This window comes from Ochotona curzoniae, unplaced genomic scaffold (genome assembly GCF_017591425.1).
Source record: "Ochotona curzoniae isolate NIBS_2020 unplaced genomic scaffold, NIBS_Ocur_1.0 patch47, whole genome shotgun sequence".
NCBI lineage: Eukaryota > Metazoa > Chordata > Mammalia > Lagomorpha > Ochotonidae > Ochotona > Ochotona curzoniae.
The window spans coordinates 384,258-407,656 of NW_024467025.1; the positions used below are offsets into that span (position 1 = coordinate 384,258).

The 23,399-nt window shown below is 45.2% G+C and overlaps 1 protein-coding gene across 2 annotated transcripts; it reads left to right on the plus strand.

Moving 5' to 3' along the window:
• The first annotated feature begins 772 nt into the window (after positions 1-772).
• Positions 773-22,849, plus strand: LOC121168047 (thrombospondin type-1 domain-containing protein 1-like). 2 transcript variants are annotated; one of them, XM_040997817.1, is made up of 4 exons: positions 773-1,186; positions 4,853-5,821; positions 17,959-18,117; positions 20,176-22,849. In XM_040997817.1, the coding sequence occupies exons 1-4, from the start codon at positions 1,129-1,131 to the stop codon at positions 21,546-21,548; spliced, it is 2,559 nt and encodes an 852-aa protein (XP_040853751.1). In that variant the 5' UTR covers positions 773-1,128; the 3' UTR covers positions 21,549-22,849. The 2 variants fall into 2 exon arrangements, with proteins under 2 accessions (XP_040853751.1, XP_040853752.1); XM_040997818.1 differs by lacking the exon at positions 17,959-18,117.
• The last annotated feature ends 550 nt before the right edge of the window (positions 22,850-23,399 follow it).

Consider the following 23,399-nt stretch of genomic DNA (forward strand, 5'->3'; position numbering starts at 1 on the left):
CTGATTGACTCCCTAGATGCCATCAACACCCGGGACTGGGCCAGGCTAAAGCCTAGAGCCTGAACTTCGAGCTGAGTCTCCCACCTACGAGGCAGCCACCCAGCGGCTTGAGCTGTCATCTGTTTCGCAGTGGGAAGCACGTTAGCGGGGAAACTGGATTGGATGCAGAGTCACTGGGACTGAAACCGGACACTTCCATGGGGGGGGGGGTTCAGGTGTTGGGAGCAGCAACTTCATGTCTTTTTGCGGACTCTAGTTTTTAAAAACTGGCTCAAATTCCTTGCGTGTTATTCTATTTATATCAAAGCAGAGGTCTCTTCCCGCAAGTCATTTTGAACTTAAAGCTAACAAAGCCTTCCTGCCCTCCCAGGCGCCCTGGGGAGATGGCTGCAGGAAGACCCTGTCTCCCCATGAATGCTAGCTGCAACTAGTGGAAGACTGATAGAAGGTGACAGTTGCTGTTAATCTGTCATGAAAGTCAGGACCACATGGAGTTAATGTTTAGTATAATATTCCGGGTATTTTTTCCCCAAAGATTTCATCATTTGGATGTGGCTCCTCAGAATGTCAAAGACATCTAGATAATGCACCAATTGTGCAAGGAAGTGGTAATAGCCCGTTTGTGGAAGATGGGAAGCAGTGAGGGTTTGGTCTACATACTGCGTGATGCTAAGTGAGAGTTGGCCTGACTCATCATGCAAAGTGCTGAGCAGCTGAATGTGTGAAAATGTTTCATCCGTATTAACTACTAGTTTTGATGCAATTAAGTAAATAACAATAAATTCACTTAAGGGTGTGTTGTACAGATAAACCTTGGCATTATGCAAAGATTAGCTCCAGGTTGGGCACACCTGAATGTTCTCGACAGGTAAGCTGGAATGGAGCAAGAGAAACTTGTTCACCCACAGGGAAAGTTCATGTTCTGAAGAATTTCCTTTCAGTGTCTCCTGGGAAGTCTGAGTTCCCAGAATGGCTTTGTCATTTCATGATTTTATGAATCGCATTGAACAGCATCATCATGTCTGAAGTTCTGCTTTCAGGTGTTTTGGAGATCAAGAAGAAAATCACAATTTGGATGTGAGAAGAAGGACATGAGGAGACTAAAGACCTGGGATTTTGCTGATCAGAATGAAACCAATGTTGCAAGATTTTTCCAATCTGCTGTTGGTGGTGCTCTGTGACTACGGTGAGTATCCTGAGTGTAGGTTGGCAGTGGGTTTTGGCAGTGAAACCTACAAGGGAAGTTTCCATGCACTGAACTCCAGGACCCTACAGGCAGCTTCAGGGCAGGGTCTGCGGTGCGGGGCATTGACACTGTGGTCTTTGTAAGCCTAATGTGCTTCCCCAGTTTTGTATGTTTCATTCAAATTTCAATTTATTTTTTCTTTTCAAAGATTGACTTATTTTTACTGGGAAGACAGATTTATAAAGAGGAGAGACAGAGAGAAAGATCTGTCTGCTGGTTCACTCCCCAAGTGGCTACAACAGCTGGAGCTAAGCTGATCCAAAGCCAGGAGCCAGGGGCTTCTTCTGGGTCTTGCATGTGGGTGCAGGGTCCCAAGACTTTGATCCATCCTTTCCTGCTTTCGCAGGCCACAGGCAGGGAGCTGGATGGGAAGTGGAGCAATTATGACATGAACCAGTGCCAATATGGGATCCTGGTACTTGAAGGGAGAGGATTAGCCAATTGAGTCATTGCAGTGGGTCCTAAATATTTTTTTTACTCTTAAAAATTAAAAGCAAACCTTACTCTGATTTTAGCAAAGTGCAGAGAAGCATGTTATCCAGAGTTATCTTTTATTGATTTCCCAATAATTCTGTATTAAACACTCACACACACAATGATATTTTTAAAAATATTTATTTTATATTTTTATTGGAAAGGCAGATATACAGAGAGAAACATCTTTCCTCCCCTGGTTAACTCCCCAAGAGGATGCAGTGGCTGGAGCTGAGCTGACCCGAAGCCAGAAGCTTCTTCCAGGTCTCCCATGCAGGTGCAAGGTCCTGAGGCTTTGGGCTGTCCTCTATTGCCTTCCCAGAGCACAAGCAGGGAGCTGGATGGGAAGTGGAGCAGCCAGAATACACACTAAGACCTATATGGGATCCTAGCAGTTGAAGGCAAGGATTTAGCCACTAGGCTATCACCCGGGGTCCCATAATGACATTTTAAATGATGGAGTTCTATATATGATTTTGCTTGATCAGAAAGTTTTGCTGCTAGGATATCTTTTAAACCAGTCTGCCTGTAATACCTACTGGTTGTGTGTTTTCAGACTACTCTCTTAATCCTTATGCTAAAATAACATGCAAAATGAACCATCTTTTACAATTTGCATATCTTTTGTAGTTATTTAAGCAGTTAATGATATGGTAGTAGAAATTTTTTTCAAAACTGATGGACTGTTATAACGCAATACATAAACTACTGATGAATACCAGTGGAAGAGCCAGCTAAATGAAGCAGCATCTTCCATACCTTTTACCCAGTAACTTTCTCTCTATGCTCTCCTCTCAGATAAATAAAATTTTAAAAGAAAGGGGATAGCAGACATATAAAGGGAAAGAAAATTTTATGCAAGTCATCAGGTTCGTGGGGCCAAATGGTAGTTCTCTGTGTGAGGACGTGATCTCGTCTGTGGCGATAAGGGCTCTAGGTTAAAGTGACAACATCGACCTTCAGCACGCACCTCCTGTCTGCTGCTAGAGCCCATTTTTCACCACATCTTTGTTCTCTATTTCCAACTAGAAATGGGGTGCTTATGGATTGACTCTCCACCAAATCTGAATCTCATCTGCCTCAGTGACAGTCCCTGTCATTCATACTAGATCTTTGGATAATTAAGTGGTTTATCTTAAGATGTGCCACGTGGTCACTCTGCCCTCCTTCAGAATTGAACAGCTGTGACTTTGTACTCAGTTATAACTGCTTCCATGGGCTGTGGTGACCACTGGAGTCTCTTTAGCCATGAACAGTATCAGGTCAGCCCTGAGCCAGCCCACAGACTCCCCCAGCATTGGGACCTTCCCCAACCTCGAGTTGTCTTCATCCAAAAGGGAATTATCTCGAGATTTGCATTCGTCCTAGGTGGGGAGAAAAACAGCCTCTTGCTATTATGGATTCCAAGCAAATGGTGATTGGGCATTTGGGTTTATCTAAATTTTATGTTTTGTTTCACCTCGCCTTCATATGAAATAGGTAAACTGCTTTACTGATTGAGAACATACATGTGCCAATATATGCATGTGTTGAGTCTAATAATCATTGATTTAGCATAAGCAAGCATGACTGCCAGAACCTTTGAACATATGTGATGTGTGTGTCATCTTTGCGTGTGGTATATCTAACAAGAACGGTAGATACTTGACATTATTCTTCAAGCCAAAAGGATGCTACAGTTCTTTAAATCTAGAATAGTTCTTACCCTAGCTGTGGGCCAGCTGACTGTTGCCTTGCCAAATTCTGCTTCCTTTGATATGTGTCTGGACAGGGTTCAAAATAGAAACAAGGGTTCTTGTGTGTCTGGATCTGCACTATTCACTTCAGCTGCTGTGCAGGCTCTCGCTTGAAAAGATGTGATTGATCCCAGCTGAATGATACTTGGGAGGCTAGCAGTCATCTGTTGTGTCTAGGACAGTGCTGGTTGCTGTAATGCCCTTAAAATAAACCAAGCCCAAAGTGTCCACTGTGGACCCTGGGTGAGCCTCTCAAAGCAGAGTATCAACATTTCTTATCCATCTAAAAATGTCTGCCTCACATAAACTGAGGATATTGGCTCCATTATTGCTCAAAACTCCTAAAAGCTTATCCCAAATATTAAAGAAAAAACTTTGAGACAATTTAGAGTTTTGGATTTTAAATAACCTAGACCAATTTGTGTTATTCAAAACGAGATTTCTCAGCCTTTACTCCATGTATCCATTTCCTCTAAATACCTAAACACCAAAGTATGATTAAAATAAGAAATGGAAAGTATTGCATTTTTTCTTAAAGATTTATTAATTTATTTGAAAATCATATTTACAAAGAAAGGGAGATAGTTCACTCACTAGAAGGCTGTATCAGTCAGAGCTGGGCCAAGCCATCCCGTCGTGCAGGTCTCCCATGTTGGTGTCAGGGGCACAAACACTTGGGCCATCTCCTTTTCCCAGGCTGTTAGCAGAGCAACCAGGACATGAACTGGTGCCCATATGGGATGCTGGTGCCAAATAACACAACTTTACCTGCTATGCCACAAGGCCAGACCAGGTCTTAAATTTTTAACTCTGAAAATTATCAATTGCTCCATCTTTGTAGATTTTCATTACAGATGGATTACACTGTTGAACACTGTGACTTCACAGCAGTGCTTATCACTTGAATATTTCAGCCAGAAGCAAGAGTGATTGTGAGAAAACAAAGAAAAGAGTAATGTCCAGTTCCCAGGACCTGTATATCATTTTATGTCATTCTTATCCCAATTCCAACTTCTCACATGTCTGAAATGGGGTCGGCATTGCGGCATAGCACGTAAGGCTGCCACCTGCAATGCTGGCACCCCATGTGGTGTCTGTTGGTGTCGCAGCTGCTCTGCTTCTGATGCATCTCCCTGCTAACGGCTTGGGAAAAGCAGAGAAAGATGGCCTAAGAGTACGGATACCTGCTATCCATGGGAAAAACCAGGATAAGCTTCAGCCTTCCCTACTGCTGGCCTTTGTGCCCATCTGGGGAGTGACTTGGCAGATAAAAATATCTCTCTCCCTCTCCTTCTGTAACTTTCAAATAAGTAAGTAGATCTTTAAAAAAATCGATGTCATGGGTAGTGCTCTTCCAGTGCAACTTTCAAAGCCAACCCTGACTATCTCATTTCAGTTCTTGGTGAAGCTGAATATCTCTTCTTGAGAGAACCAGGCCATGTAGCCCTGAGCAACAGCACGGTGTCTGTGGATTTCCGGTACTTTGATGAGGGTAATGGCACCCTAAGGAATGTGTCTGTCCTGCTTTGGGAAGCCAGCACCAATCAGACTGTTACTACCAAGTCCCTCCTGACCAACCAGTCCCAGGGAACGCTGGAGTTTGAATGCTTCTGCTTCAAGGAGGCTGGTGACTACTGGTTCCTGACAATGGCTCCAGAAGTGACAGACAACAGCACTCCCTTCCCGTGGTGGGAGAGAGGTGCCTTGCTGAAGGTGGAGTGGCCCATCTTTCACATTGACTTAAACAGGACATCCTGGGCAGCAGAAGGCACCTTCCAGGTGGGCTTCTCTACCAGTCAGCCCCTGTGCCCCTTTCCTGTGGACCAGCCCAATGTCTTGGTGGATGTAACCTTCGCCAATAGCCTTCCTGAGACAAGAACGGGTCCCGGACAGCCACTGGAGATAAAAACCAGCAAAAGGACGGGACTCGCACAGGGCCAGTGGGTTGAGTTTGGCTGTGCACCAGTGGGGCCAGAAGCATATGTTACCGTGGTGCTGAAACTGCTTGGCAGGGACTCGGTCATGGCCACCACAGGGCCCATTGACCTGGCCCAGAAGTTTGGATACAACCTAGTCATGGCGCCAGAACTCACATGCGAGTCTGTGGTGGAGGTCATGGTGCTGCCGCCACCGTGCATCTTTGTCCAAGGAGTGATGGCTGTGTTCAAGGAGGCCCCCAGGCGCCCAGGGGAGGGGACCGTCCAGCTGGCTCAGAACAGCCTGCCACTGGGAGAGAGGAGAACCGCGTTCAATTGCACGTTGTTTGATGTGGGGAAAAACAAATACTGCTTTGAGTTTGGCGCATCAAGAAAAAGCCAGCTTTCTGCAAAGGAAAAGGAGTGCATGCTCATTCAGAGAAATATAGGTGAGTACTGAGATTTTTCAGCATTTAAAAATCAAGTGGATGTCCTCATGTCACCAGTTGTTTTAGAACTTAGGTGAACTCTGCTGTCCTTTTGATAGTCATTGCCCATGATGTACTAATTTAGCATTATTGTCTCTGTCTGAAAAAAGTAAACATATTGTGAAAGAGATCCACTTACTGAATTTCTTCAAGCCTCAGTTTCCCCATCAGTAAAATAGGAATAATGAAAGGAACTCCCTCAGAGAGCTGTGGAGATGGACTAGAAGAAAATGTCACCTTATTCGCATGGTGTCCTGGTACCCAGGAAGTAGCAGCTGTTAGTGTAGGATAAACATCCCAGTAGGACATCATAAGGTAGTGACTTGGGAAGTCAAAGCTAAATCCTGACTTGTGCTTAGTAACTTCTACCTGCTCTTAGCTGAGCATGATGATTTTTCTCTTAAGTTGTTCATGACAGGAATGAAGCTGTGCTCGTGAGATGTCATAGCAGGCTTTCTGATGTTTTGCGATTCTGCATTTGTGTCCTGCCTTGTTGGATCTGATGATTCTGCAGCTCCTCGCATTTCCCTTTGCCGCAGTGTGGGCTACCTTTAGCAAGCATTCTAACTTGACCAAGATGGTCTGTACCACCTGCCGGTCTGATCTTCACAAAGTCCACAGCCTCTTGGCAGCCCCAACCTGTCACTGTTGTCTGTAATCGCCAGAATTCCTTGTTGCAAATGTACCCACTTCCTTTCCCTAGAGGGCCTTTTGTTTCAGCTTCTCCCTTCTGCCCTCCAGTGTTCACTGCCCTGCCTACACTCACTGCTCTCTCCAGCCTAGATTCCATGACCTGTCCCTTGTAACCAGCCTCCTACTCACATCCTAAACTCCTTTGCCATCTTGTCCGTTCAGTGCACTTGCCAGGCCACACCGCTGCTCCTCATGGATCCAGTCATCTGCCAGCCACCCACTTCACCCCTGCTGCTGAGTCTGCACGGCGAGGTCACACCCAGGCACACTCACTTGCACCACTGAGAACAGATCATGTTTTGGTTCTCAGCTGGGCCTGCATGCTTCCCAGTGTGCAGGTTCATGCTCCTCTTAACCGCAGTTCTTGCCCCTCTCTCATCCATCTGCTGCTATCTACTTAGTCTCAAAGTTGCTCTTGCCACCCACCCAGTGGAGCAGCTGGAAGCCATTTGGGAGGAGAGTCTCGCCCACCAGATCACTGAGCTTCCGGGCATTAGAGCCATGCTATCCCACTCCTTTCCTGTGTCCAGGAGAGCTGTGCCATTCCTCTGATATGTGATAACCTGTTCCCTGCACTGTGACACTTGGCCCCTCTGCTCAGTTCAGGAAGCTGTTCATCAGTATCCGCCCTCTCAGCTTTTGGTCTGACCCCTGCTTCCAGCACATTCTCATCAGCTTTGAAATGTGCTTAATTCTATGTAAAAGCAAAAGAAAAAACCACACCCAAACATAGTTTCTCTGAGATTTCCCTGTACTTGTTCTCTTTTTCCTTTTTTAGCACAGTGGCTTGAAGTCCTTGCTTATGCTTTGGGTGGGGTTCATTTCCTTGCATCACAGTCACCTCAGCCTACCGCAAGCTGGCTCCCACCCAGCTTACAAATACTCTCACTAGAGCAGCTAGTGAATGAGTCTCAGCTTCCCCCAAATCCAGGGCCCCTTCTCAGGTTGTGGCGTCGCTGACCTTGGCTCTGGGTTTACCTCCCAACTCCCTTGGCTGCCCCTTCACTGTCTACTATGCTTCTTGCCTCCACACATCTCTGAAGTGTTGGTTGTCTGTAATTCGAGCTCTTTGCATACCCCGACTCATGCTGATGACTGTCTTGATGCAGACTCCAGAAAGGCATCTCTGCCCCAGTCTTCCCCTGCATCCAAGCCCTATTCAATAGCTGGCATCTCTCCTGTGTCTCCCAAGCACCTCCGAAGCAACAGGTCCAGAATAGAACTCATAATCTCTACCCCTAAGCTTCCTTGGTATAGGACTTCACCACCAAAATCAACATTCAAACCAGAATCCCAGGAGTCTCTTCCTTCCGACCTCTTCCATGCTGGAGTCTCTCTGTTCCTCCCTGGTTCCACTGACAACACTTGATTTGTGTCCTCCATCATCCCTTACCAGAGCTCTATGGTCACACTGTGGGATGGTTTTTCCTTGTCCCTTGGGTGCACAATCAGAGGGAATGTTGAAAATGCAGGCTGGCTGAGGCTACTCCCCTGCTTAACAGCTTTCTGCCACTTCTCTGGGTGTGAGGGTGTGAAGTTGTGGGCCCTTCATGGTCAGCCTGGGCTGCCTCTCTACTATCTTCAGCTCTGCTCTAGGGCCCAGGACACCCACCTCCTGCCTTGCCCCCAGTAATGTTAATGTGACCACCATGTCTTCTTTTGAGTTGCTCTCCCTTAACTCTCTGGTTAACTTTCTGTGCTGTAAGCCAGTGCAGCATCTTGAATTCCTTTTCATGGTATTTTCTCACTTCTGTTGTTGTTTGTTTAATGAATGTCTCCCCACTCCCTTCCACCTATGCAAATTGAGAAAGCTTATTTGGCAGCAAAACCCTGTTCATGTTGCCTCAGAGCTTTATATAGGCTTTGTTTGGTCTACCTACTATGGCTGTTAAATCAGTGGGTGCTCACTACTTGTTTATGAAAGTTAGAAACTCACGTCTTGCTAATCTCAAGCATTTATTAGTAGGAGAACAATTAGATGGAACTAATTTACTTATCCAAGATTGAAGGAGGCCTTTGGTATAGCAGTAACACGATACTTCGGATGTTCGTACCTCATATCTGAGTGCTTGGGTTTCAGGACCAGCCCAGTTACTGATTCTATCTTCCTGCTAATGTCACCCTGGGAGGCAGGAAGTGGTGGCACGAGTCACTGGCTTCCTGCCACCCACAAGGGAGACCCAGATTGAATTCCTGGCTCCTGGCTTAAAGCATGGCTCAGTCCAGGATGTTGCAGTCATTTGCAGAGTGGATCAGTTTTGGGGGAAATTTTCTTTCTCTCAAACAATAACAACAACAAAAAGGATTTAAATATCATCCAGTATATTCTTGACTTTTCAAAAGAAGGCACTTGTTCAGGGAGAAACCATCTGACCAGATTTATTGGAAATGACCCAAAGGAAGCCCAGAATGCCAGGCCGTTCAGTGTAAAGATGTTTGAAGGCCAGGGAGCCACCTTCTTGGTTCCCCAAGCTGGCCCTTCTTTCCATCCGGTGTCTATAAATCCAGGGGTTTTCCCTTAGCAGCTCCTGTGGCAGCGGCAGGAGCTGTGGAAAGGAGCAGAAGGGGAGTGGTCCTCTGCATGTTCACACTGTGGAATGGCTGAGGGCTTCCCATATGGCTTCCTCATGCACGCAGCCACACAGCAGGGCAAGGAGCAAGAACCAGAGAAATTGCACTTGCCTGGAGACCACAGAGCCTCCATGTGGCAGGGAGACAGCGGCTCCAACTCTGCCTTCCTTTGCTTTGTTAGACTCAGTTTAATATCCCTAATCCAGAAATCCAGAATGCTCCAAAACTGGCACATGCTAGTGTGACATCACCATTGGAGAATTCCACGCCTGACCTTGTGTGACTGAATGTAAACACACTAAAACTATTGCATAGAACCAGAAAGTATGCATGTGTGTTGTAATTGCAACTCACATGCGTTTTGTGTTGAAACTTGGGTCCCTTCCACAAGATGTCTCCTCCGGTATCCACAAATATTTTAAAAATTGGAAATGCTAAGCACTTCTTTGGTCCCAAGCATTCCAGATAAGACAGACTAAGCCTGTATTTAAATTTATCACTGAATTGAGTTCTTTACTGTGTACATGGATAGCTCTGACCAGTAAAAATGGTCTCTTTTTGCAAATTGATGTCATTCAGAAACCTCGCACGGCTAGCATGAGCCAGGGGATCTCTGATTAGTTTCTTTAAAAAATGGAATGAGTGTATTTTATATATTTGTGCTTTTCTTCAAACTTGTCTCAGGATCTTAGGATATTACATGAAGAGTAACTTGGAGCACGTGCATAATGATCTGGATGCTTATCCCACCTAGTGGGGTAAATACTTACACAGTGATCGTTTTGCACCAGGCACTGTCCTGCGTGGTTTATCAGTGTTCAGTCCCTTAGCTCTAATGATAGTAGGTTGTCAGTTTTATGGTGAAGAAATAGAGGGACGAAAAGATGAGTAACTTATCCAGTATCAGTGATGTTGAAGTGTAGATCCAGAACACAAGTAGACTAACTTGACCTTTGCTTTTACCGCAGTTCTAGAACACAGTTCACTGGTAACCCATGTAATTAACAATATAATGCTTTTGAAAAAATATATATGAGGCATTTGCAAAAAAAAAATATATATATATATATATATACAATCATGTATTTGAAAATCAGAATTAGAGAGAAGGGGGGTGAAAGAGGCAAAAAAGAGATAGATGAGTTGTCTTTCTGCTAGTTCTCTTCCAAGATAGCTACAACGGCTGGGGCCTGGCCAGGCTGAATCCAGGAACTTCCTGCAGGTCTGTCATGTGGGTGGCAGTGGAGCCAAATCTGCTGCTTTTCCTGGGCTATTAGCAGGAAGCTGGATTGGAAATGGAGCAGCCGAGACATGAACAGGTGCCTGTAAGGGGTGTTGGCATTTCAAGTGGTGGCTCAATGTGCTGCATTATGGTACTGGCCTCTAATGATTTTAAATTCCATAAAAAAGATTCTGTTATTTTCCTTCTTGACGTATTCGTTCACTTTGTGCTTCTGTAACCACCTGAGAGTCCACTACTCCAGGCATGAACACAATTTATTCAGTGATGAGCTTTGCTTTGTGCAAAGAATATCTGAACTGCTTATCCCAGATCTCCGTACTATTACAGTCTGGGCATGGTGGATTTTCTTCTGTGTTCATGAACGTATCTTGGTCTTCAGGAGATGTCTAATGAAGTCTTGGGGCAGAAACAAATCTCCCTTTCCACATTCCAGGTGAAGCTTGCTCTCTCAGCATTAATGAGTTCTGTAGTGAGTGGCCTGAGAGACTTTTGACCTGGCCAGACAGGTTTGTTCCGTTGGTGTGGGTGCATGCATGGACTCCTGAACAGGACCAAACAAAAGACTCAACAAGTACTCACATTGGTCGTTTTGCCCCTCATCTCTTAACACATAGAATTGCTTAAGGAGTTCTCATGGGTGCCAAGTGTTTCAGAGTTACCAGCAGAGATCTTCAGGGGTCAGATCTCATCAGGGATCACCTAAGGACTTCTTTGTTCCCCATTAAATTTGATCATTGCTTCATTTGAGTGACTTCCTGTATGGTTAATTTGATTTAGAAACAATGAGAAAGAAAACATTAATTTAAATGCTCTTATTATTAATTATCCTGCAAGCTATGAGGTTTACTTTCAAGGCACAAACACACTTAGCATTTTAAAATGAAATTTTGGGGGATATTAGGATTCATATTTTTATCAAAAATTGAATTTGTTTTCTGGTCCCTGCTGATAGAATCTCTGTTTTTAGTTTGGCAGGTGGTTTCATGTATTTAAATAAATCATATTTATATTTATGTAAAACAAAAGAGTAGTTCAGAAAGAATAACAAAACAATTCTTTTACAGTCCTACCTTTTATAGTCTTAATTATGAGTATAAGAGAAGGTTGAATTGTACATTGACTTAATGTGTAATTCCCAGTAGATTTTCCAGAAATAAATCAGGATACTTTAACTCAAAGAGTTTTTAACATGAGAACCCCAGAGCTTTTCAAACGCTGAGGGCTGAATGTCTGCACAGTTTGGAAGCCATGAGGACAAAGCCAGCCCATTGTTCTGCCTCATGAGGAGCTGCAGTGTGATCCGGGAGGCACAGAACCAATATTGTGTTCAGTTGGACCTCCGGATGGAACATAGTTACCACACCTCAGTTGATGCTGCTCCAGGATCCTGGCTTGTAATGATCCTATGCTTGAGAAAATCCCTGGAGAATTTTAATTGCTATAAAGGACTCATATTCCATGACTCACTCCAAAGATTGCACCACTTGGCTCACTAGAGAATGCATCTCCTCTACCCACTTTCCCTGTTTGTAGAGCTCTGTTATTTCCTTAGCAGCATGAGAAGAGAGACTTTTCTGCAGAAGATATTTTGATACCTGTAATTGGCAGGTCCTGATGGGTCTTGAGGTTGAACAGGTGCTGATAAAAACTATAATTCTTTTTTAAATAGGGGACTGTTCAGTTCTATTTGGTGATAGTTGCATATCTGTTTGGAATAGACACGTGCATTTAACAATAGCATTAGCTGTTCTAGGAGGGATTTGCATGTATTTTGGAGTTCTGGTATCAGGTGTATCTACATTTAGAATTGTCGCTGTCCTCGCTGGATTGCTCCCCCTTGTCATGTTCATATATGTTCATATCCATATCTGTGCAGTCTCTAATGAAACCACCAGGAACTAATCATCAGGTTCCCAACCTTGTAACCTAATGCAATGTAAATTCTTTGAAAGGCCCCACTTTAAAAAAAAAGTTTTATTGGAAAGTCAGATATTCAGAGAAGAAGAGAGACCGACAGGATGATCCTCCATCTGATGATTCATTACCCAAGCAGTCACAACTGCCAGAGCTGAGCGAATCAGAAGCCAGGAACTCGGAGCTGCTTTCAGGTCTCCCACGTGGGTGCAGGGTTCCAAGGCTTTGGGCCTCCTCGACTGCTTCCCTAGGCCACAAGCAGGGAGCTGGATGGGAAGTGGTGCTGCTGGGATTAGAACCAGTGCCCATATGGGATCCTGGCAAGTGCAAGGTGAAGACCTTAGCCACTAGTCTGTTGCACCAGGCCCAAAAGGCTCCACTTTTAAACAGCATAATTAGGTTGTTTGCACCATCTTGGTATCATTAACATAAGGCTTTAGGAACTAAACTCCTGAATTCAGAGAAATGAATATTTAAATTACAAAAGTTTTTTTATACAGAAGCGATTAAAAAAAAAAAAAACAGAAACAAACAAACAAAACCAGAATGGACCCTGCATGGTAGCCTAGTGACTAAAGTCCTCACCTTGCACATGCTGGGATCCAATGTGGGCACTAGTTCATATACCAGGAGCCTTGCTTCCCTTCCAGCTCCCTGCTTAAGACTTGGGAAGGCAGTCAAGGACAGCTGAAAGCCTTGGGACCCTGAACCCATGTGGGAGACCTGGAAGAACCTCTTGGCTCCTGGCTTCGGATTGGCTCAGCTCCAGCCATTGTGACTGCTTGGGGAGTAAATCAACAGACGGAGGATCTTCTTCTCTGTCTCTCCTCCTCTCTGTATATCTGCCTTTCTAATAAAAATAAATAAGTAAATCTAAAAAAAAATTTAAAAAAACCCAGGATGCAGTTAAATCATGCTTTCTAGCTACTCTGACAATCTCTTTTAATTGGTATGTTTAGATTAATTATATTTAGTTGGATCAAGATTTATTTTTATGGATTTATATTTGTGCCATTCTATTCTTTGCTTGTTTTTCCATATTCTTTAGAGCTAGTGAATATCTTTAGGATTTATTTTGTCAATACTGCTAGTTTATTATAAAATACATCTTTAATGGTCTTCCTGGAATGTATAACATATGTGTTTTAGGGATTTTTTTCTGTCCTTTTCTTTTTTTCCTCCCAAGATCCCAAGTTATATACATGATGCTGTTTGGTGCTTTCAGCCGGTATACTACTTTACATAAGGAATTTTGAATAACATGCTCTTGTTTATTCCTCCTTTATATAATTATTATACATATGATTAAACAGATAATACATAGTGATAGTTCTGCTTTAGATTGTCAGTTATATTTTAGAGCACTTAAAACTAAAAAAACACTGAGACAGGGGTCCTAGTGATGCAAAACCAGTGAAGTGAATATGGTTTATAGTAATACATTTTACTGCATAAAGAGTTGGAGGAAAGGAGCTCACAGGATCCAGACATGGATGCAGGATTGGGAACTGGGCATGCTGGTGTGCTGAAACACTGCACTCTGCGCCATGCAAATGCACAACCTAATATGTTACCAGCATTTTAAAAAGTGACAATTACATTTACTTTTAGATGTACTGTTTGTAACACTCCTTATTTCTTTGATTAGATACAGTTTTGTGTCTGGCATCGTATGCCTTCTCAATGAGGGAATTCTTTAAACATTACATTCTTTGTTGTGAAGACTTTCATGGTAATTCTCACAGTTTTGGTTGGAAACGTATTTCTTCTTTACTCATTTTTGAAAGGTATTTTTTTTAATGTGGAATTCTGGGTTGGAAGATTTTCTGCAGCACTTGAGATATGCTTGCATAGGTTTTAAAAATTATTTTATTATTATTTTTGAAAGATTATTTATACTGGAAAGACAGATATACAGAGGGAATGAGAGACAGAAAGAAAGGTCTTTTGTCTGCTGGTTCACCCCCCAGGTGGCCGCAATGGCTAGAGTGAGCTGATCCAAAGCCAGTATCCAGGAAATTTTTCAGGGTCTCCCATGCAGGTGCAGGGTCCCAAGGCTTTGGATCATCCTCTACTACTTTCCCAGGCCACAAGCAGAGAACACGAAGGGAAGTGGGGCAGTTGGGATAAGTACCAATGCTGTTGTGGGATCCAGATGCATGCAAGTTAAGGACTCTTAGCCACTAAGCTGTTGCACTGGGTTTCTTATGTAGATTTTAGAAAAAGATTTGTTTATTTATTTGAATGTCTGAATGACAGAGAGAGGAAAATACCAGAAGAGGTCATTGATATTTTGGCTTACTCTCACAAAAGACAGCAGCAATACAATCTAGCCAGACAGAAGCTGGGGTCCAGAAACTGTCTGGAGCTCCCATATGGGTGGCACAGGCCCAAGTACATCTGCTGCCTTCCCAGGCACATTAGCAGGGAACTGGATGGGAGCAGAGCAGCTGGGACTCAAACCAGCATTTCAGTATGGGATGCTGGCATTGCAAGTGGTGGCTTAACAAGTTGCCTAACCCACTGTGCTACAATTGCAGCCTTTCCCATAGTCTCTAATGAGAAGTCAGTTGTCATTCTCACCTTTGTTCCCCGACATATGCTCCATTTCTACATCCATCCTCCTGGTACACCCTTCAAGATGTTCTGTTTGCCTTTTGTAAATGATGAGTCCACGTTGTTTGCTTTTTTTGTATTTATCCTTCTTGGAGTTTTCTGCGCATCTTGGATCTGTAGTTTGGTTTCTCTCATTAATTGTAGAGAGTTGCTGGGTATCTGATCAGATATTTTTTCTTTTTCTCTTTTTCTCCAGAGATTCCAGCTATAATATGAGATGCTATTTAATATTCTCCCACAGCTCTTGGGTCTTCTTTTTTTTTAAGATTTATTTTGTTTTTTTATTGCAAAGTTAGATATACAGAGAGTAGGATATACAGAGAGGAAGATCTTTTGTCTGTGATTCCCCCAAGCAGCCACAATGACTGGAACTGAGCCTATCTGAAGCCAGGAGCTTCTTCCGGGTCTCCCACGTGGTTGCAGGGTTCCAAGGCTTTGGGCCGTCCTCGACTGCTTCCCTAGGCCACAGGCAGGGAGCTGGATGGGAAGTGGGGCTGCTGGGATTAGAACTGATGCCCATATGGGATCCCGGTGCATGCAAGGCAAGGACTTTTAGCTGCTAGGCTACTGCACTGGGCCAGCGTCTTCTTTATCTTTGTGCCTGTGTCAAGTCTGTTAATGAGCCTGTAAAAGATATTCTTCAGGAATGCTATTATATTTTAAAAATTCTAACATTTCCATTCAGCTGTTTAGATTACAGCTCTCTGATGCAATCGCTTATCTCTTTATGCATCCTGTTGACCTTTTTCTACTAAAATCTTTAACATATTAACTATAATTCTTGAAATTGTCTAATAATTCTAATGTCTGGGACTGGTTATCTTGATTGCTTTATCTTTTGATGATGTGCTGTTTATTCTTTGTTTCTGCATGTGTCTCATAATTTTCAGTTGAGAGTTAGACATCCTGCTTAGAATTACAGACACAGAGGTCTTATGGTTTATACCTAGCAGTCTTATGGTTTATACCTAGCAGTGGGCATACTCTTGTTTTCTGTTGATCTTTTCTGTGAGTAATGGGATAGTATAATAAGGAACTGAGCCATATTTGGATTTTTCCCATTGCTATGGCTGCCCTCAGTGCATTGAAGATTTAAAAATCAGGTGTTGGGCCTGGTGGCGTGGCCCAGCAGCTAAAAGTCCTCGCCTTGAACGTGCCAGGATCCCTTATGGGCACCGGTTCTAACCCCGGCCACTCCACTTCTCATCTAGCTCCCTGCTTGTAACCTGGGAAAGCAGTTGAGGATGGCCCAAAGCCTTGGGCCCCTGTACCTGCCTGGGAGACCTGGAGGAAGTTCCTGGCTCCTGGCTTTGGATCGGTACAGCACCAGCCGTTGTGGTCACTTGGGGAGTGAATCATTGGGTGGAAGATCTTTCTGTCTCTCCTCTTTCTGTATCTACCTTTCCAATAGAAATAAATAAATCTTTAAAAAAAAATAAAAATCAGGTGTTGCTTTGTGTTTAGGGAAGCCATTGGATGGATAGGTTTCTCTTTTCCCCTTGCTCTGTCCCCCCCTTTGCTTTGGACTTAAGCTTGCATGACAGAGTTTTCAGCCCATCTATGACTGCTCCCGTAACAGTAGTATGTTATTATTTATTATTTGTTATTTGCTAGTCTGGAGTAGAAGGCGAGCATTTTTTCTTCCTGGCTCAGCTTCAGTCTAGGTCCCTCAGTCTCAGAATGATTTTGCCTTTCCCTAAGGGTAGATGATCTCAACTAGTCTGGGCATAGGGAATTTTTGGTTCAAGGGTGACGAAGTTTTTCCTTTTTTCTACTCCCTGGCAATAACTGGTATCTGGATTTTCTGTTTTTTCCCTGGAGATTAAGGCTTTTGCCCGTAGAAGAGATGGGGAGGAGGGTTTGGCTGAGTCTGGTCCTTAGTGCTGTGCCTTCCCTGCTCAGGTTTCTGCCATGAGGAGACTTTGTCTGGTTTTGCACGTGCCCTTAGGCTGTCTTTTGAGCCTTTGAAGAGATCCCCAGAGGAGAATCTGCAGGTCTGTGCAAATTCCATGGATATGTGTTGCTCCTCTGGGTTCTACATCCCCATTTTAGTTTATGTGAGGATTTTAACAATCCATTACTGTTAGTTCTTTAAAACAGAGTTCTAGGGCCCGGCAGCGTGGCCTAGCAGCTAAAGTCCTTGCCTTGAACACCCCGGGATCCCATATGGGCGCCGGTTCTAATCCCAGCAGCTCCACTTCCCATCCAGCTCCCTGCTTGTGGCCTGGAAAAGCAGTCAAACACAGACCAAAGCCTTGGGACTCTGTACCCGTGTGGGAGACCTGGAAGAAGCTCCTGGATCCTGGCTTTGGATCAGCATAGCATCGGCTGTTGCGCTCACTTGGGGAGTGAATCATCAGATGGAAGATCCTCCTCTCTGTATATCTGACTTTCCAATAAATAATTTTTTTTAAAGAGTTCTAGTTTTTACATTGTTACGCACAGCTAATTCCCGCAACCTGGTTCTTCATCCTGAGCTGAAAACACCAGATGCAATGGGGGCAGCAACAGGATGGAGGTGATGGGAGAACAGCAAGGAGGTGGGGAGAATGTCTAGGGATGATTGGTGAGTGGGCGGGGTTGGGAGATTGTGGGTGGGATTCTCAGGTGAAATGCCAGGTTACATCTGATTGGTGGACGACTAGATTGGCACGAATTTCGTGAGCTGTGAGGAAGAAGCAATAGCGCCAGGCAGGGTGGGATATTTGAATAACTCCTTACAATTATAGCTGTAGGTAGATTCTTAGCAACGTGTTATGTGCTCCAGATGAACCGTGTCACATACCATCTTTCCTCAGAGAAGCCCGTCTTTATATTCCAAACTAGTCAGTTGCCCTCTTTCCTCATCTTGCTAACGGGTGCTAAGAAGGTTGAAATTTTGTAGATTTTGTAGCACTGCTTTAAGACTGAGAGTAATGCTCTTTCCAGCCATCTGCATCTGGGAGCTGCTGTTACTTTCTGACTATTCACAGCCTGAGCTTTGAGTTTTGCTGCTTCATTTGGGGGAAGTTAGATTTTCTCAAATGAAGTAGCACTAAAAACGTGACTTGTGTCCTTGCAGAGACTTGGGGACTGTGGCAGCCATGGAGCCAGTGTAGCACCACATGTGGGGATGGTGTCAGAGAGCGTCGTCGGGTGTGTCTCACCTCCTTCCCCTCCAGACCCGGCTGTCCTGGACCGTCCTTGGAGACTTCTCTGTGCTCCCTGGAGGAGTGTGCTGGTAGGTATCCTTGCTTCCTTCAGCAGTCTGCACTTCGAGGCCCCCAGCTGAAGGACCAATGAACCCATCACCAGTCTGAGTCCAGTGGGCTCATTCATGCCTTTTGATGATTGCTGGCTGCATTGCCCTTAAGCTTGTTAGAATTTCTAAGATGGGTGTAGCTGAGAGAGTATCTTGTCATTGAAAGGATTATATTTAAAACTGGAGAAGATGGGGAAGTGACAAGAAATAAATGCAAATTAAAGTTAGCCATAAACATTTTTTTTGAGATGCAAAAATGGAGTGAGATGATCCTGTCTTCCTAAGGTTTTCAGGTTGTTATTTCTCCTGCTAGTTTCCCTCACCAAAAGTTGGGGGGAAAAAAAGTTGTCCTTAATTTTTCTTCTAGCCGTCTCACTGAAGCCCAAGGGGACCACATTATTTGTCAAAGTGAGGACCAGACACGTTTTTTTACCCTTTGAGAGACCTTAATATTTTACCATTCCTGTCCAGCAGGAGGAGGTGGTGGGGACATTTCTTCATGCTATCTCCTGGGGACTGCCATTCCTGGGATTTGCTAAGCAGCTGCAAGGGGAGAAGCGAAAAGTGCTCCCTGGGTGTTGGATGTGAGTGGTCTATGGATGTGACACTCATGGGCTTTGTAAGGTTTGCTCCAGTTCATGGGGTTGAGTCGTGTTTATTTCCTGTAGGTTATGATAATGAGTAATCCTGGCTGTTCCCACGCAGCATCTCACCTCCCTGACTTTTCTCTGACCCTGGTTTGTAGATTGTCTTTCTTTCAGGTCCTGCCACTTTTGCTTTATAATTTCAGATGAGACAATCACCCTCAGTTTCCTGTTCCTTTGAGATCTCGGAGGCTTAGGTGTTCTTCTGAGTTTCGATCTCAGAGTACCTTTAAGCCTGAAGTGCAGGCCCCTGGCTGTCTGAGCCGGGGCCTTAGAGAACTCCTCTTCTGTTTTGTCTTCCCAGCTGGATCACTGGCCCGGCTCACTGCCTTCCATCCTCTTGCGGAGATGGTTCTCCCTTCCTTTCCTTCTTGGAGCTTCAGACCCAGGCTCTTCACCAAGCCCTCAGTCTGCCTGCTTGTTTTCTTTCCTAGGCCTGGGCCCTACTCTGAATCACTTTCTTTAGTTCTGTCCCATGCTGGTTTCTGAGTCTCTCTTATCTTCATGAATCCTCATCGCTCTTTACTGTTCCTTCCTTATCCATATAGGATGCTGCCCTCATCTGCTGCACGACATTGTTGTGTTATAGGTATATTACAATTTTCTCTTTAAAGATAACTTCTGGAGCAGAGGGAGGGTAAATAGGTCAGTTAATGTGGTTATCCCTGGAAGGGGACTAGATATGACTCTGTACTAAGCTACCCACCTTTTTTGGTTTTTAAGCTTAAATTTACCCAACAAGGGGAATTTTATTCCTGACTCATTTATTATCTTCCCAAAGACCAGCAGCAATGAAACAAAAGAAAGAGCAAGAACTCTGCAGGTGAAGCTTAGAACTGGTTCTCTGGAGTTCCTTTCTTTCCTGACAGCCTCCCTGTTGGAAATGTTTCCATGTCTTTTCAGTTCACCCACCTTCTCTTAAACCCGCAGTTGGGCTCCATGACCTCAGGCCTCATCACAATCTCTGCCATTTTAGCTTTCCTATGGAAAATTGGCATAGTCTGCTCGTTGTAGCTGCTCTGCTTCCCATTAGAACAACAACACACTCCTTCCCCGCCAGGAATATCAAGATTTGGCTCCTCTTGTAGCATGTTACTGCGTGAGGTTGCTGCTCACCACACTTTTTACAGATGGTTAGGCAGGTTTTAGGAGAGTTTACCATGTTTGCTGGAGTGTTATTGGCATGGAAAGATGAAAGTTATCTGCCTTAGAGATGAGGGGTAAGGGGATGCAGAAAGCCATCGACACACACAAAGTAAGATGGGGAGGAGAGCTGACAATAGGGTGAGATGCAGGGACTTGGGCACTTAGCAAAGGAGTTCATCTTCCCTCCCTCCTCTTCCCGCCTGAGCTCAGCAACGCTTGAGATCCCATGTCCTTTCTTCCTCTGTAGCGCTCCGGCCTTCCAGCTCATCTCCTCTTCAGCCCCAGGGTCCAGTGAAGTCTAACAACGTGGTGACCGTCACGGGCATCTCGCTATGCATGTTCATCATTGTGGCCACCGTGCTCATCACGCTGTGGAGGAGATTCGGCCGCCCGGCCAAGTGCAGCACCCCTGCCCGACACAACTCCCTCCGCTCTGCTGGCTTCCGGAAGAATTCGGACGAAGAGAACATCTGCGAGTTAAGCGAGACACGGGGCAGCTTCTCGGATGGGGGCGATGGGCACGCGGGGAGCCCTGGTGACATGGGTATCCCCCTGACCTACCGGCGCAGCGTGCCCGCATCTCCCGAGGATGACGCCTCTGGCAGCGAGAGCTTCCAATCCAACGCCCAGAAGATCATCCCGCCTCTGTTTAGTTACCGTCTGGCCCAGCAGCAGTTGAAGGAGATGAAGAAGAAAGGGCTGACAGAGACCACCAAAGTGTACCATGTATCTCAGAGTCCCTTGACGGACACGGCTGTTGAGGCTGCTGCTGGCACCCCCTTAGACTTAGAAAGCCCGGAAGAAGCTGCTGCCAACAAGTTCCGCATCAAATCCCCCTTTGCTGAGCAGCCTGCGGTCAGTACTGGGGAGAGACCTCCCTCCAGGCTGGATCGAGGCGTGTCCCAGACCGCTTGTGCCATAAGCCCCAGCCAGACCTTGATCCGCAAGTCCCAGATCAGGCATGTGGGTGTCAGAGGGCCACCCGCAGACAGGAGCCATCCCAGGAATTCTCACTTCCGAAGGACAGCTAGTTTTCACGAAGCCAAGCAGGCCCGGCCGTTCAGGGAGAGGAGCATGTCCACGCTCACCCCACGCCAGGTCCCCAGTGCCTACGGTTCTAGGATGCGGCCCTGGGACCAGGCAGAGGACAGATCCCGGCCTCAGAGTCGAGGGGCCCACCCACTTCCTGAGAAACAGGATGCTCTGCAAGGTGCAGGAGGCAGCAGTGGCCCCTTAAGTCCACTTCCTAAATGCTATGCCATGGGCCAGCCTTCAAGGAAACCAGAGCTGGGTGACCACCGCCAGACAGGGGTTGAGAGAACAGAGCCACACAGGGCCCGGAGAGGACCATCCCCCAGTCACAGGAGTCTCTCAAGGAAGCAGTCCTCCCCCACCCGCCCCAGAGATGGCTACCAGAGGGTCAGCCCACTGAGCCCTTCACAGTGCAGGAAGGACAAGTGTCAGAGCTTCCCAACTCAGCCTGAGTTTGCCTTCTATGACAACACATCCTTTGGCCTCACCGAGGCTGAGCAGAGGATGCTGGACCTCCCAGGTTACTTTGGATCCAACGAAGAGGATGAAACCACCAGCACGTTGAGTGTGGAGAAGCTGGTGATCTAGAGTAAGAAATAACCCAGGACCCTGCACAGCTGAAGGCCCACGGCTCAGTGTCCGCCACAAACACACACTGTCCTGTGGACAGCTTTGTGTACCTGTTGGGACAATCAGACGAAAGGTGGGGAGGAAGTAGCCTACGTGCAGGAGGGTGTGTGTGTGTCTGTGTGCGTGTGTGTGTGTGCATGCCCGTGTGTTTTAATTTGTGAGGAAGTGGTTATTTATCCTGAACTTTTCGCTTTGTTATCCTGTTTTTATTGACTTACTACTAATAACAATGATAATAAAAGTTAAACAAAAACAAATGGAGGGTGTGGTATGCAGGGTGGCTATGAGAGATGACCAAGATAGGACTTGGTGAGTGGGATATGCTTTGAAGATTGCATGAAGTTTCCAATTTGAAGCAGAAATCCGAGAGCATCAGCTAGTGTTAAGTTGGTATCACAATTATGAATTATAATTTATCGAGTTATACATATTTAGGACTTAACACTTATAGTTGCAGTATTGAACAGGTATTCTATTTGGCTGATAAATGAACAATATCCATTTGACTACTAAACTACCTAGAAATGATGATGCTGCAGAATATTCCAGAAAAGCTTTGAGCTTTTTCAGCCCAGAGTTGGCTCTGATCGCATCAATGCTTTTAGTGAAACACAAAGTCTAGGTGACTTTAATTGTGTGAGTTAATTTGGCTTTGGATAAATAGCATAAAAAAGCTGGTTTTTCTGGTAATGAATCAAATGAAGGCCTTAGCCATCGTGGTAGTGAAAATGTTTTGTGAAAGGATCCAGTTGGGACATGGGAGGTGGGTGCTGACTGGGACACAGCCCAGCCCCAGGAAGCCACTGTGGGTCCCTGGACCAGCAGCGTGGTGATTGCTGTCCCAACATTCATGCCTGTGTGTTTGCAAACAGGCCTTCATCGCATTATTTACACAATGTGGGAATTTCTCTTTGATACATGATTTAATTAGAACAAAGAGATGAAGAGGGGAGAAGAGGAGAAGAAAGGTCTTCCTAGAAACATAGGATCCCATCTGTTTGCTGACTCCGCCTTCCCTGTTCTGCAGGAAGGGCTTAGGGGCTCAAAGGACCCCAGCAGACGCTGGCGTGGGACGTGGGCTGGTGCACCCTGCTGTAGCCTGTGTGAGGCTCTCAAAAGCAGCAACTCCAGGAGAAAGCTGGCTCCTCTTGCAGCAAGAAATCAAAAAGAAAAAAAAGACAAAAAGAAAGGTCTCTTGGCTTTTCCCAAAGGAAGCTTCCCACTGATGGATGATCTGTGAGGCCTGGTCTTGTGTGATGCTTTGCCTAGAGACTGGGCTCTTTCCCCAGAAGTCTAACATCATGGCCCATGTGGGCACTATACATTCTTGCGTACCTCCTTCGGGTCCTTCCCTTGATGAATCACCTCCATGGCTTTGGATACATGCATTTCCCCTTCGTTCTCATGATGACCTCACTATCTACCACTCTAGCCCTGTCTTTTGCATTGTATTTTTTCTTCTTTGAGAATTTTTTAGGATATCAGACATGGTGAGGTTTCAGAGACTGTTGGAGATAGCAGAATTAAATATGTAGGGGTGGGGTGGAACTCACAAATACAAAAGTCATACTTGTAGAAGTTTCTTGTGGGGTGGTGCTATGGCATAGTAGAAAAGCATATGCCTATGGCACCAGCATCCCATGTGGCATCTCATGTCCTGGCTGCTCCATTCTGATCCAGCTCCCTGCTCACAGCCTGGAAAAACAACATAGGGTGACTCAAGTCACTAGGTCCCTGTACCTATATGGGAGTCCCAGAAAAAATTTCCTGGATCCTGGCTTCAGATTGGTTCAGCTCCAGCCATTCAGC

Coding starts and splice junctions, on each gene's coding strand:
- LOC121168047 (XM_040997817.1), top strand. CDS start 1,129: ATGAAACCAATGTTGCAAGATTTTTCCAATCTGCTGTTGGTGGTGCTC. Junction 1,187..4,852: donor GGTGGTGCTCTGTGACTACG/GTGAGTATCCTG, acceptor ATCTCATTTCAG/TTCTTGGTGAAGCTGAATAT. Junction 18,118..20,175: donor CTCCCTGGAGGAGTGTGCTG/GTAGGTATCCTT, acceptor CTTCCTCTGTAG/CGCTCCGGCCTTCCAGCTCA.